Below are 13325 nucleotides of genomic sequence, written 5' to 3'. Positions count from 1 at the left end.
TTGTAGAACAGCTTGAATTTTGGAATAAATTAGGCTGCTAAATCCTAGAGATAACCAGGCCAGTGAGTCAGGGACTGGATCAAAGATGGATGACTAGACGTAGAGTAGCAATGTTGCTGGTAAACCAACACAGTTCCAAACAAAGAGTATTTTATTATGATTTATTTAGCAATGATAAATCCTGTATTCACTAGATATTCTCTGTTGAGAAATCAGTTAGTTTGGGCTAATTTTAAAGGATTTGTATTTTATCATTAGTTTGATCATGTGCACCCCAAATTGTTTTATCACATGCATGTTACCATAATGCATTACTAAAGTTTGTTCAGCTTATAATAGGCAAAAAAATAAAGACTTATAACCCCGCATATTGTTATAGAATGCGCTAGTTGTGTGTTGCGTAATGAATTACTGGCACAAGCGTTTGTGAATTTATGCAAGCGTGCGTTGGGACTTTATTTACGCGCGCAGTAACAAAAACCGAATAATTTTCACCTATCATAAGCTGAACAAACTTAAACATAGGAGTCACTCACATTAAACTATAAATATTTTTGTGTGTGTTGTTCTAGTTTCTTTGTAGATGGTGTAAAAACCATGGAACATTTCACCTCATACGTAGATGAATTATGCACCCATACACACAAGATTAAACTGAGACATGATGAAGAGAAGAAACAATTATTAGACCTCAAGATGTTACTGAAGAATACATTGTCATTGGATAAAGAAGTAAGAATGTGTAGATAGAGAGATAGAATACTGGTACCAGGATGTTAGCTAGCCACCTATCTGCCTGTCATTTTGGATGGGCAGTTTGCTCCTGGGACCGGCAAAATTAATGCCTTTGACAGATGCCAAATTCTAAAAGTGATGCTTGTTAAACTTTTGTAAACTAAAAACAAGATCTGACTAATAAATCGAGCTCGAGCAATTTGAATTGAACCCCCCAGAATGGCCTGAGGTCTATTTGTATTTTCCCGGGTCAAATTTTGGACAGGTAGTTTTGGTGAAAATACCAGGCACTTGTCAAATCCTAGCTAAGACCCTGACTGGTATTATAATAAAAGTTAGAATTAAAGATACTAGTTTGCATCTGAAGGTTTGTTTATGATTTATCATTATGATTGGAATTTCTGAACACAGCAGAAAACAGTGTGCCCTATTGTCAGTTATACCTTCAAACATACAACATTTACACCTTCAAAACCATCTCAAAAATTAGGTCTTAGTAATAAGAAACTGTCTTTCCTGAAGGCACCATGTCAGTGATGCCTAGAAAAGTGCCTCTTTGCCTTGTAAAAGTACCAACATCGTTGGCCATTTTCTTTTTCTCAGGTGTAGGCACCAGATGAATCAATTTTTTATCCCTACTAACCAATCATGGGTGGTGGGGAGTTTGATTGACAGGATCGTCTGGTGCAAACTAGTTTCTGTATTAAGTTTTATTATGTACAAGCTGAATCCTAAAATTGCTTGATTCGCAGAAATGACTATAGTCCGTCTCGTCTCAAATTGAGAGTAAGGCCATTTTGGATTTCACAGTAGCAGAATTAAATTGGGCATGCTAATTCTGCAGTGTGTATTCACACACATAGAAAGGTGGTTTGTCCATACACTGGCGACGCAACCGCGTAATCATATTGATTCTTATCTGCCACTACGAAATCCAACATGGCGTTACTCTCAAATTCAGACTAGCTGCTTAACATTTGTAATTGAAATTGTATGGTTGAAGCGGTCTTTTCAAGATGTGTAACCTGATTGACAGCCTAATCTATCCCCACTTTACCTCATCAAAATGCAGATTTTTTTAGGCCTGACATATATGTTTTGTTTTAGTACAAAAATATTGTAGTTTGGTGGTTACCAACTCAGAAGTCTGTTCTATGGCCAACTGTGATTTCACTGACAGTCCATTCTGTATTGGAAAAATGATTTTGAATAAAAATGTTGATTATGTGCAATCGCTGACTAAGATACCTTAACTTTGCTGAACATTTTCATTTTCTCTCCTCAGACTCCACTTGATAAACAAGGCTACAGTTTACATCAACTACAAACAGACAGAGCACATGGCACAGAAAAGAGTGGTATGCTATCCAAGAGAACAGAAGGCTTGAGAAAGGTATACCAGAAGAGGAGATGTGACATCAGAGATGGCTACTTATTTATATCACATTCCACTAGTAGTAAACCACCTGCTAAGCTTAATCTGTTAACGTGTCAGGTGAAACCATCACTGGAAGAGAGTAGTCAAAAATACTTTGATCTTGTAGCAAGTAAGTAGCAATTCTTCTATACTTTATTTTGCCCTGCTAAGCTTAATCTGTTAACATGTCAGGTGAAACCATCATTGGAAGAGAGTAGTCAAAAATACTTTGATCTTGTAGCAAGTAAGTAGTAGCAATTCTTCTATACTTTATTTTGCCCTGCTAAGCTTAATCTATTAACGTGTCAAGTAAAACCATCACTGGAAGAAAGTAGTCAAAAATAGTTTGATCTTGTAGCAAGTAAGTAGTAGCAATTCTTCTATACTTTATTTTGCCCTGCTAAACACAATCTGTTAACATGTCAGGTGAAACCATCACTGGAAGAGAGTAGTCAAAAATACTTTGATCTTGTAGCAAGTAAGTAGTAGCAATTCCTCTATACCCTGATTCTTCTTTGCCCTAGCCTGTAATAATCAGATTAACTACCATAGCTATAGGTTCAAACAATTTTTGATTATATCGTGCTGCACTACAAGCAAGTTGCACTCATCACCTGTGCATGTCTGCAATCATAGATTGAATACAATACCACTCTTTTCAATGGTACTAATCTTCAGGGTTGTCACTACACTGGACGGGCCGTCCGGCACTCATAAAAAATAAAAAAAATAAAAAATTATTTATTTTTTTTTACATTTCCGGAAGTGGATGATGATATTTCATCATTAAAGCCTATTCCCCGATCCCTAAAAGATAGTGCGAGGCGCGAGAGCTTCGCCTTTAATATTTTAACCAGTACTTTTTTGGTCCTGGTGACAACCCTGCTGCTAATCTTACAGGTGCAAGTGATCAGCATGATATGAATATTCTATAGAATTACGATCCAGGTCTTTATCCCTGCTCTTTGACATCTATGGTTGCAGAGGTACCGCGTGAAGGTACTAGTGCAGCATGATATAATCAAAAATTGTTGTACCCCATTGCTATGGTAGTTAATCTGATTATTACATCACTTTGACAGCGAATAAAGTGTGCTGAGGCTTGTGGGTTTATGCCTTTAAGGGAAGGGGTATGAACGTTTGGACAGTATTTATTGTGGGACATTAGAGCACATCAGACCTATCGAATTGCATTCTGAATACGAAGAATGTCCTTCTGATATCAAATAATTTTGATTTTTTGAAATTCGCAATGTAATACACATTTTATGGCAAATCATTAAAATTGATATTTTTGATATTTAACAGTACTCAAGTAAACTTTATAAATCTGATGATTTATATTTGAAGTGTATGTAGGTGGGATGAAAAGCCGACGATCAATTGAAAATTTTGACCTTTCGTATTGAAGCTATGGATTTTTTTTCCCAAAACACAAAAAAAAATTAGGTCTTTTTGGGAAAAAAATCCATATCTTCAATATGAAATGTCAAAATTTTCAATTGATCGTCGGCTTTTCCTCCTAGCTATGTACACTTTAAGAATATATCATTAAATTTATAAAATTTACTTTGAGGACTGTTATATCTCAAAAATGTGAAAAATATCAAATTTTATTAATTTGTCATAAAATTTGTATTATATCGTGATTTTCATAAAATGAAAATTATTTGATATCAGAAAGACATTCTTTGTATTCAGAATGCAATTCGATAGGTCTGATCTGATGTGCTCTCATGTCCCACAAAAAATACTGTCGAAACGCTCAAAACGCTCATTCCAGTTCCCTTAAGTCCCTATCCCCTTCAAAAATTGGAATTTCTATAATTATGGATTGATTAAAAACCTGACATTTTACAGTTTGATAAAGTAATCGTAGAAGATCTTTGTCAGAATACATTTAAAATATTGTTTAAATGTGTACTAATTCTTGTATTTGATCAAAAACTATATCAATTTTGTGCTTCCACAGGAGACCGTACATATCACTTCATGGGGGAGACTGAGGAAGAGGCAGAGGAATGGATATCAGTGTTAAATAATAGCAAAAAATATGCCCTGGAAGCTGTATTTGATGATAATAGTTCACCCAATGATGTACCTAATAAGGGTTTGCAGGAGCTAACACACAGTATAGTAAGAGAAGTAAGGTCACTGTCTGGCAATGATACATGCTGTGACTGCTCAACACCAGGTATGTGTGCCTGATATATTATATGTGTGTAAGGCAACAAAAAAAACCTTTCTACGGATGATGACAGACTTTTCAAAACTTTGGTTTGGAATTGTTTTGCCTTTCAACATATTTTTTCTGGAAGAGGCTAAATGACCCTAAAAAGTCATCAAAAGCTAAAAAATCAGCAGATGTTTCAAAAACATTTTTTAGTGAAAATCAATCCACTTTTCAATCAATGCATACAGCTAAAAAGATCCCCACAATTTCCAATTATTAAAGATTGTCAATGATTGTCAAAGATTATCAAAGATTGCAAATACTACAGGATCAGCACATGTGATTTAAAATATTTTATTTCATCCAATACCCAACATTTCATTTGAACTTCACTGATAGTAATTAGTATGCTAAATTAGTAGCAGGCTAGATTACATAACAGGTCTTGGATTATAGCAGTTTCAGGAAGCTTGTGGGATGCCTGCTAATAGTAACTCGCATACATGATGATGTAATTCATCTGATTGGTGCAGTAATTACAGTATATAGGTTACCTGTTTGATTAAAGGAAATCCATGGTGCACTATCTTAGTAAAACATACATGTGGTTTTACAAGAAAAGATGACGGTGTCATGAAATAGGCATTTTGAAGTGACCTGATATCGAGGGTTCAATGCAACAAAAGAATCACCTCCATCAGCTCCCCTGGGTAATAACATTGTCTAGGGTATCTAATGGAGATGAGTCTTTGTTGCGCTGAGCCCTCGATATGATCTTGCAGTCTTACTAATTCCCATGTTATTTTGTCTTTATTTCAGATCCCATGTGGTTGTCAACTAATCTGGGCATCTTAACATGTATAGAATGCTCTGGTGTACATAGGGAAATGGGGGTACATATATCAAGGGTACAGTCATTAGAATTAGACAGAGTTGGCACTGCACAATTACTGGTAAGTATGCATTGTCACTCACTAGTAGGGCATTTGAACTATACTAGTAACATTAAACTCCCCTTTGTTTTGGGTCAACTTTGACAGTCCTTATTGTCGCCCAAGACTGCTAATGGAAAAGCAATATACACACTAAGTAGTAAGATAAAGTCATGCTGTAACCAAGGTAACAATGGATGTATGTGAGTGTGTCCATCTGTTTCTCCTTAGCATTATGGGTATACATTTTAGTATAGCAAGATATGGGGTTTACTACTCCTCACAGTATTATGCCAGTTGCTGTGACCATTTATACACTAGGGTGGAGTGAGGCAATGGGCTATTCGAGTTGTAATCCATACACTCCCTATATGGAAGACATGATCTTAATCTTCAACACAGGGAGTGTCAATTTCAAATGTGGTTACCTGAATGGGTAACTTCATTTGAAATCTACACTCCCTATGTGGGAGATTATGGTTATGTCTTAGAAAGGGGTGTGGATTTCAAGTGGAATAGCCCAATACAGGTGAAGTGATTAGTTTCTCCAACCTTTTGATCATGAGTCAAAAACCATGAGACAAACAATGCTTGGCAAGATTATTAAACCAATATGTTTATTCTCATTCTTAAATACTTTCAGTTAGATAAAGGTAAACAAGAAGTAAATTATTGCTTTTACCCATGGAATTACCCAACTCTGAATTTATCATTCCTATTGTCATTATTTGAATATGATTGGTTCAAGCAGCGTATAACGAACATTGTATCAGTGTACCTATTGAAGCCATGTTATATTATTTCATAAATTAATGCCAGGGATTACTTAACTTACAGAAAGTTTTTGAAGTGTTAAATAATTTGTTATAGAAAACTATTTTGAATCTGGAAATACTTATATTGAATATCTTTCCTTGCAGCTTGCAATGACAATAGGAAATGATGGTTTCAATTATACATATGAAGAAGATATGGACCAAATAGTCAAACCAACACCACAGAGCAGCATGTAAGTATAGTAAAAGCTGAGAAAAATGACACCCATGAAAACCAAAATATTATTTAACATGAAAGATACCAAAATGATTTGACACATTACAAGTGGGAGATTTTAAATTTTACAAACTATTTGTAACATTTAAAACCAATATTACAGCACAAATCAGAAAAAAAATCAGTTTTTCTTTACTTTCAGAAATGTGCATAAATCAACAGGTTTTAATTATTGCTGTCTAAGAACTTAAATCTGAGTACAATGTGGATATATTTGACATGTTTAGCATATTATTATGTCAATTTTGACGAATCACTAGATACAATACTATAATTTTCAACCAATTCCTCAAAAACAAGAGGATATAGATGATTAAAATATGCCTGCAGAGTGTAAAATACCAAAATTTCTTTGCATTTTACATGCATCTGCGAGATTCACTATTTGAAAACTAACTAATTTTGGGGACTTATATGGCACCATAATGTAAGATCATCCATCACACAGAGATGTAACTTTTCTGGATTTTTTGTTAACATTTCTGGAATTGGATGATATTTAACCTATAATTTGATCAGCTTATAATTGGCAGGGCTTATAATATATGCAGATTAATATCAATGTATTTTATTTGGAGAATTGTCTTGAAGAGAATTGCCAGAAGTATTACAAATTATAAATTGAAGTTCTATCTTTCGGCGCAGTGGTAAAAGCCTGATAATTCCTGCCATTTACAAGCTGATCGAAGTATAAAAAGTTTTAAAAAAAACTTGAGGGTGGTGTTACCCTGTAGCCTATCCCCTGTTGCTATACTTGGCAATTTTCAAGATTTAGACAAATACCTGTGTTGTATCTCTGTTCCAGGTAAGAGTTATGTACAATATAAAACAATAAAATAATCTTGACAACTAGTAGAATCTGTTGTACTGGACTCCACCTGTTCAACCTGCTTAATGCATCATTTTGTTGATGTGACCCAACACAATTAAAGATGCATTTGTGACCCAATCTGATCCATGCAGGCTAAAGTCAGAAATTTTGTCAATTGAGTTACTACCATTGCTTACATGTACTTGCTCAATACCTGCAGTTATTGATGTTGAATCCCCTGGTCTCTTGAATACTTGGTTTAAAAGTTATGAACCTTTTATTAATCCATTTTCTTAAGGTTTTTGTTGTTTTTTCTCATCACTTTTTGCCTTTATCTCAGTTTCATTATTGCCGACATTAGCCTGATTGTACCAGATCTGGTCACATTTTAAGATGGATAACATTAATTAAAAACAAGTATGTTCCATAGACCTGGTGGCCTGAAATTTACAAGATGCTGTCCATAAGTTATGATTGTTTGTTTTGTCCAGTTGAACCAGGTTACATAATAACTGATCATTTCCCTTGCAATTTAAGGCACTAAATATCTTCACATATGTTAAGTCTTGGATTTGAACACTACAAGTCAAGATTTTAACAAATGAAAGTTTTTACACCTGGGCCAACCACAAAGTATGTTCAGTAAGATGATGCCAAATAGGTAAAAAGTTAATAGAGCAAAGTTATCAGTTCCTCTTTGAAAGTAGATATTTTAGGATTGGTGAAGGTTTTGGGATATCAGCATAGGAACACCTCATCATATGTCCCAGTACAACTTTGAAATCTGGATGCTTCATTGCATATATTATGAAGTTGATGGCGCTGTTAGCTATAGGTCCAAACTTGACATAGTATCGGATGTGTCCGGTATTGGTAGAACTCGTAATTGATAGTAAGACGGCGTATGGAATAAAACAGACGAAATAAACAATGAAAACAATGAAGAGATTCTTGGTGATCATGATCTCTTGTTTGGATATTTGTTTCCTTCTGCGAACTGCCATGGCACTGTTGGGATCATTGCCCTCTTCGGTGATTGTAAGTTCTAGTGTGGAATTCTGTGTGCTGTAACTTTCTGAATTATCAGCCATAGAGCGGGTAGAAATCTGGGGCAAATGTTGCTTCTGTTCCCGAAAGTGTTTCTTGACATGCACATAGATCCCGATGTAACTTCCAACTATTGCAATGAGTGGAAGCACTAGACCAACTACATTTATAACAAGGTCAATGAACACGTCTGTATTCCCATTGTTAGCACAAACTAGTGCAGGTTTGTTATACCCATAAGCAACATCTCCAGTTGCAAGAGGAATTAGAAGGCATGCTGCTGGGATGCCCCATGGTATCGCCACAAGAAGAGCAAGCTTCCAGGATGTAAATATCTTCTGGTACCAAATAGGTTTTGTGATGTGGATGAGTCGATTTACAGCAATTGCACCCAGAGTCCACAAACTGATTAATGTGCATACATATATCATAAACCCAGTTAACTGGCAAATCCAGTAGGCCCCTGGTATTGGCCATTCATTTTTGCCCAGAGTACCGACAGTATACCAGATAAGTGTGAAGGATGTCAGCAGGTCAGCTATGCTCAAACTTGTTACAAATGCGTTAGTCGATGTCTGCAGTTTCTTTGAAAAAGTTACCGCAGCAATTATCAGGGTGTTGCCAATAAGTCCAGTGATACATACCAGTCCTAGTAGGACTGCAAGAAGAATTTGTTCCCAGTACGAGACATTCAAGATATAAACTGGGAAGGGTGATTCAGTTGCGTTGGTTGTAGTATTGCTCGTAGTCATATTGGTAGGTTATTGAAGGCTGTTTTTGTGACTGACGCTTTGAAAAGATGCTGCTATTTATATGTCGTCTGCGAGCTTCAGATCTCACTGAAGAAATGGAGTTTAAATATGTTTATTTCACAGTGACTAAATAGGGAGGAAATAAAAATGAAATTAATCTGTGAAAAGAATTAAATGTAAGTTAGCTGAAGAGGTGGTTATGCATGCATGTCTGCACAGTCAATGGGTTTCGTATTGTGATAGCAGTATGTCAACATTGTCAAAGTGCCAGATCTTCAAAGTGCTAAGAAACAAACTCATTACCAGAACTTAACATATCACCTGAATGGGAAATTGACTCAAGTGAGCCAAAGTGTGAGTGTTATGTGTGTGAAAGATACTGTGTAGCCAGATACCTCTTTTGCATTGTGGCGTCAGGTTCAGGTAGGGTTACCATCTCGCCATTTTGGTAACCCAATTGGGTGACATTTAAGAGATTTGCACATCAACATTTGACCGTTTCCTACCCCATAGAAACCAATGCTTAAGATTTTTTTATTTTGACAATTGCTACCGCAATTTCTGGTAGTTTTCTGTCACATAAAATTAAATCCAAGAGATATTGGGCACCGTTTGGTGATTTGACCTGACATTTGAGATGACAATATGTGGCAACCCTAGTGTCAGGTGCATGAAGATATTCACAGAGTGAGAATAGGTTTGTTTATGTGAGTTTATTCCTGTATTGCACAATAAAAATATAAAAACAATGATATGTGATGCTAAAGGAATACCCTAACAAACACAAAAATCTAAAAATAGGAACCCTTGAATCACATGTCAATTACTCAGAATTACACAAAGAAATATGTAAAAATCAAAAGCGTCTACATAACTTACTTAAAAGCACTAGCAGTGCTAATTAGTTTCAAAGGGATACATGTATTAATCGTAAAGTACCAAATTTTACAATGACCGTGTCTAATGGTCCATAATACACTTGAGTTGCATTGCGTTGTATTCCAGATATATCAATTACTTTTTGCCCCAACTCAGTGCAACTCGTCACATTTCCAAGTTAAAATATATTTAACTTTATTGCGATACCGCAATGCACTATTTTGCAGTGCAGCAACGCACCGCAAAGCAATTGAGGCATAGTATGAACGGACCTTAAGCCTAACCCTATACTTTTATTTTACGTGCTGTTATTTTTACAGTAGCTCTTGGAACGCAGCATGAACACTTTCACTTTTTACTGACAAGAACCTTCAGTGCTCATGAAAGTTCATCTGTGTTGGTAGAATTCATAATTGAATTTCAAAACCTTTGATCCAAAAACAAAAAATTTACTTCTACCTTGGCATGGTACTCCATCTTTCATCAGTAAAGGTGCACTGTATCATTGCCAGTCATGATCTAGTGATACCGATCACAGTCTAACTCCTGCTGATGAATGATGGAGTATATTTTGTATCATCTGAAAATTTTTAAAACGTTCATGTTTAGATCAAAAGTTGTAAACCCGTGCTAGTTATGTTGAATATGATAAGATACCTGTATTGGTTGATTACTTTAACTCATAAAGTAACTGATTTTGCAATGACAATGATAAAAATTGGGAAAGCAAATGTTATGTGCTAAATTTCTTCTTCATTACTATCTGATGTCATGTTACGGAATATTATTGAAGAAAGAAAAAAAGTCAATTATAGTGAATGCCATCATATTTGTATGCTATTCATGAAGATAGTTTTCCTCTGGATATTCTATTTATATTTGCCTTTTATGCATTCTTTTATATTCTGTATAACTGTGAGATTTGTGCTGCAAGCTGATTTGAATTAAACATTCCATTTTGACCAATTCTAAAAAAATTTGTTTTTATTTTACAGGGAGGAAAGACGAGAGTTTATCCGAGCCAAATATGAGCAGAAGAAATATGTGTTACGGACTACAAGTAACACTGACACACTAGTGAAGGATCTGTTACAAGCAGTACTATTATCAGAGATAGGGGTACTAATCAAAGTATTTGCAGAAGGAACAGACTTGAATGCAGTACTTCCTGAACAGGTAATTGATTCTTATAAGGAGACTTTGTGAAAGATATTTTTTCTTAGCATTCAATAACACAATGGGCATAGTTAATCCCATGTTAATATGTCACAGTAAGCACTTGCGGGACCTTACTTTTATGACTAAATAATTTTCAAAAAGTTTTTAATATCATTGAGGGTAGTTTTGCTTCCCAGGTAAAATTAAAAATGCATATGAAATTGTGGAAATATTGGTTTGTTTGTGAGAGTGTTGCTTCTCTTCTTTGGGGTGGATATTGTTTCCAGGCTTATTTAGTCATATTGATATGTTCATTTGGATCAAATACATTCTATTGCTTTAATTATTCTTACCACAGTTCATATCCAGACTCTGAGCAAACTGGCAAGCTTGTTGTATTCCTCATTTTTATATGTGTCACTTATGCAAGCATGGAATGCAAAATAGTGTACCTCCAGATTATTTTTGCCATGTTCCTGGTAATCTTCAATTTAAAGTTTATTCATGTTTGTGTTGTGCATGTAATGCATTGTGATTTGTGTTGTGCACATACTGCTTTGTGGTGAAATCACATGCTAACTGCACGTGTGAACCTTTGCAGCACTCAAACTTAAAGACATCAATAAAAATTCAGTTTTGGGCCTTTGCTAATAAATGCAGGTGGTACAACATTTGATCAGCCTGGCAGATTTATCTTAGCATTACAGACAAGATATTTGGAGCCAGGATCCCATAATATAACCTCTCTGCTGATACTTCTTTACTCTTATATACAGACAAATGGTGCAACATCCCTTCATCTTTCCATAGAGCATCAGGATGATAACAATCTGCATATCGTAGATTTCCTGGTACAGAATAATGCAGATGTTGATAAATTAACGACTGCTGGAGATACACCCCTACATATCGCAACAAAATTCAACAAACCAGAGAGTATCAAGCTGTTATTGAGGGGAAGGGCAAATGTCAACATAGGTGAGTACAAAGGTCAAATGAAAAGAAAAAAAAAAGTTCGAACACTTGTATCAAAGTAGGACTGTTTGAGACCATATTTATGATATACTTGACATATTAAAATTTTGCTTTCTTTGGTGTGAAGTCTGAACCATTTCCTACTACCTTCCCCCTGCACCACCAATCAATGTTGGATGTTTCTAGGGGTGCGTGACCAAAAAAACAACCAACAACATTGATCGGGGGAATGGAGGCATATTTCAAGTACCCATGTTAAAGTGTTCGAACAATTATGACCAGGATTGTAGATGTTGATCTGCAAGCCTCAGCACACTTTACAGGTTGTCACTGACCACTACGGCCCACATCATTCCATAAACCATTTTTATCAGCACAGGAACTTTGTAGTTTCAAGAGTGCATACCCTAGACAGTATCAGCTTAGTCAATGACCACTTTAGTTTCTTAAAGTATGCGAAAATAATTGTTTGAATATGTAAAATGTAGGTACAGATGAATCCAATGGACAAGGACAGATGCAAAAAAAACCCATCATGGATTAATAAATGATACAAGAGAGTGTCTTATATGTGAACAACTGAAAAGATTGCAGGTTGCACCAATGATGTGGGTTTTCTTCTGGCTATCAAATTTTACCTCCTTCTGTGCCTCCATGTTTTGTGTGTTGTCTCCTCTTCATACTGTTGTTTAATTAACTTGTTTCCCACATCAAGTTGTGTACTCTCTCCACCTTGCTCTCTGTTCAGTTTGAATATGTATTTTAATTTTCCTCTCAAACAGAAAACAATAAAGGTGACACGCCTCTAGCGATAGCCAAAGAGTATGGATTTGGTCAGTGTGAGGAGTTGTTGAGACAAGGTGAAGCAGGCAAGTTAGCTCTGTGTGAACATGTCGAGTTCTTTTGGGGTTTAACAGACACTGATGGAGAAGATTTCGTAGACTTCAGTGATGATGATCTAGATGAAAGACCAGGACAGGTAAGAACAAAATAGTATCCAAACTCTTATTGGTGATAGATTATACACTACAAATGAGCAAATCAAACTTGGCAAATCTGAGCTACTTTCATATTTCATGGGATTATAGTAATCCACATTTCACTAGAAAATACAAGATATTTTAATGCACTCCCATACATAAAAATCCCACCCATTCCAATCCAATTGAATCCATTCCAATCCATTACATTCTAATCCAGTCCATGTCAAATCAAATCAGACATGACTGAACATGGCTATTACAATACGAAAAGATTCGAGCCAGGTATACCAACTTGGTGTGGAAGACAAAGACAAGGTAAAAACTAATGCAGTAGTATGTAAACCAGAGTGGTGTACACTGTCACTGCACTAGAAAAAATCCAAAACCACAGCGATAGTAGACAAAGTTAA

General features: G+C 35.6%; 1 protein-coding gene across 3 annotated transcripts in view; it reads left to right on the top strand.

Annotated features, from left to right (window-relative positions):
• LOC140151488 (arf-GAP with SH3 domain, ANK repeat and PH domain-containing protein 2-like) overlaps positions 1-13325 on the top strand; it is a 79381-nt gene that overhangs the window by 54233 nt on the left and 11823 nt on the right. For all 3 annotated transcript variants that reach the window (XM_072173841.1, XM_072173840.1, XM_072173842.1), the window contains exons 8-15: positions 573-732; positions 2021-2282; positions 4125-4346; positions 5145-5278; positions 6178-6266; positions 10795-10975; positions 11734-11935; positions 12715-12911. In XM_072173841.1, coding sequence (XP_072029942.1) covers positions 573-732; positions 2021-2282; positions 4125-4346; positions 5145-5278; positions 6178-6266; positions 10795-10975; positions 11734-11935; positions 12715-12911 — 1447 coding nt within the window. The remainder of the gene's footprint in view (positions 1-572; positions 733-2020; positions 2283-4124; positions 4347-5144; positions 5279-6177; positions 6267-10794; positions 10976-11733; positions 11936-12714; positions 12912-13325) is intronic.

This window comes from Amphiura filiformis, chromosome 4, assembly GCF_039555335.1.
Source record: "Amphiura filiformis chromosome 4, Afil_fr2py, whole genome shotgun sequence".
Taxonomy (NCBI): Eukaryota; Metazoa; Echinodermata; class Ophiuroidea; order Amphilepidida; family Amphiuridae; genus Amphiura; species Amphiura filiformis.
The sequence above is the reverse complement of the archived record's forward strand: the minus strand, read 5'-3'. Positions and strand labels throughout refer to the sequence as shown.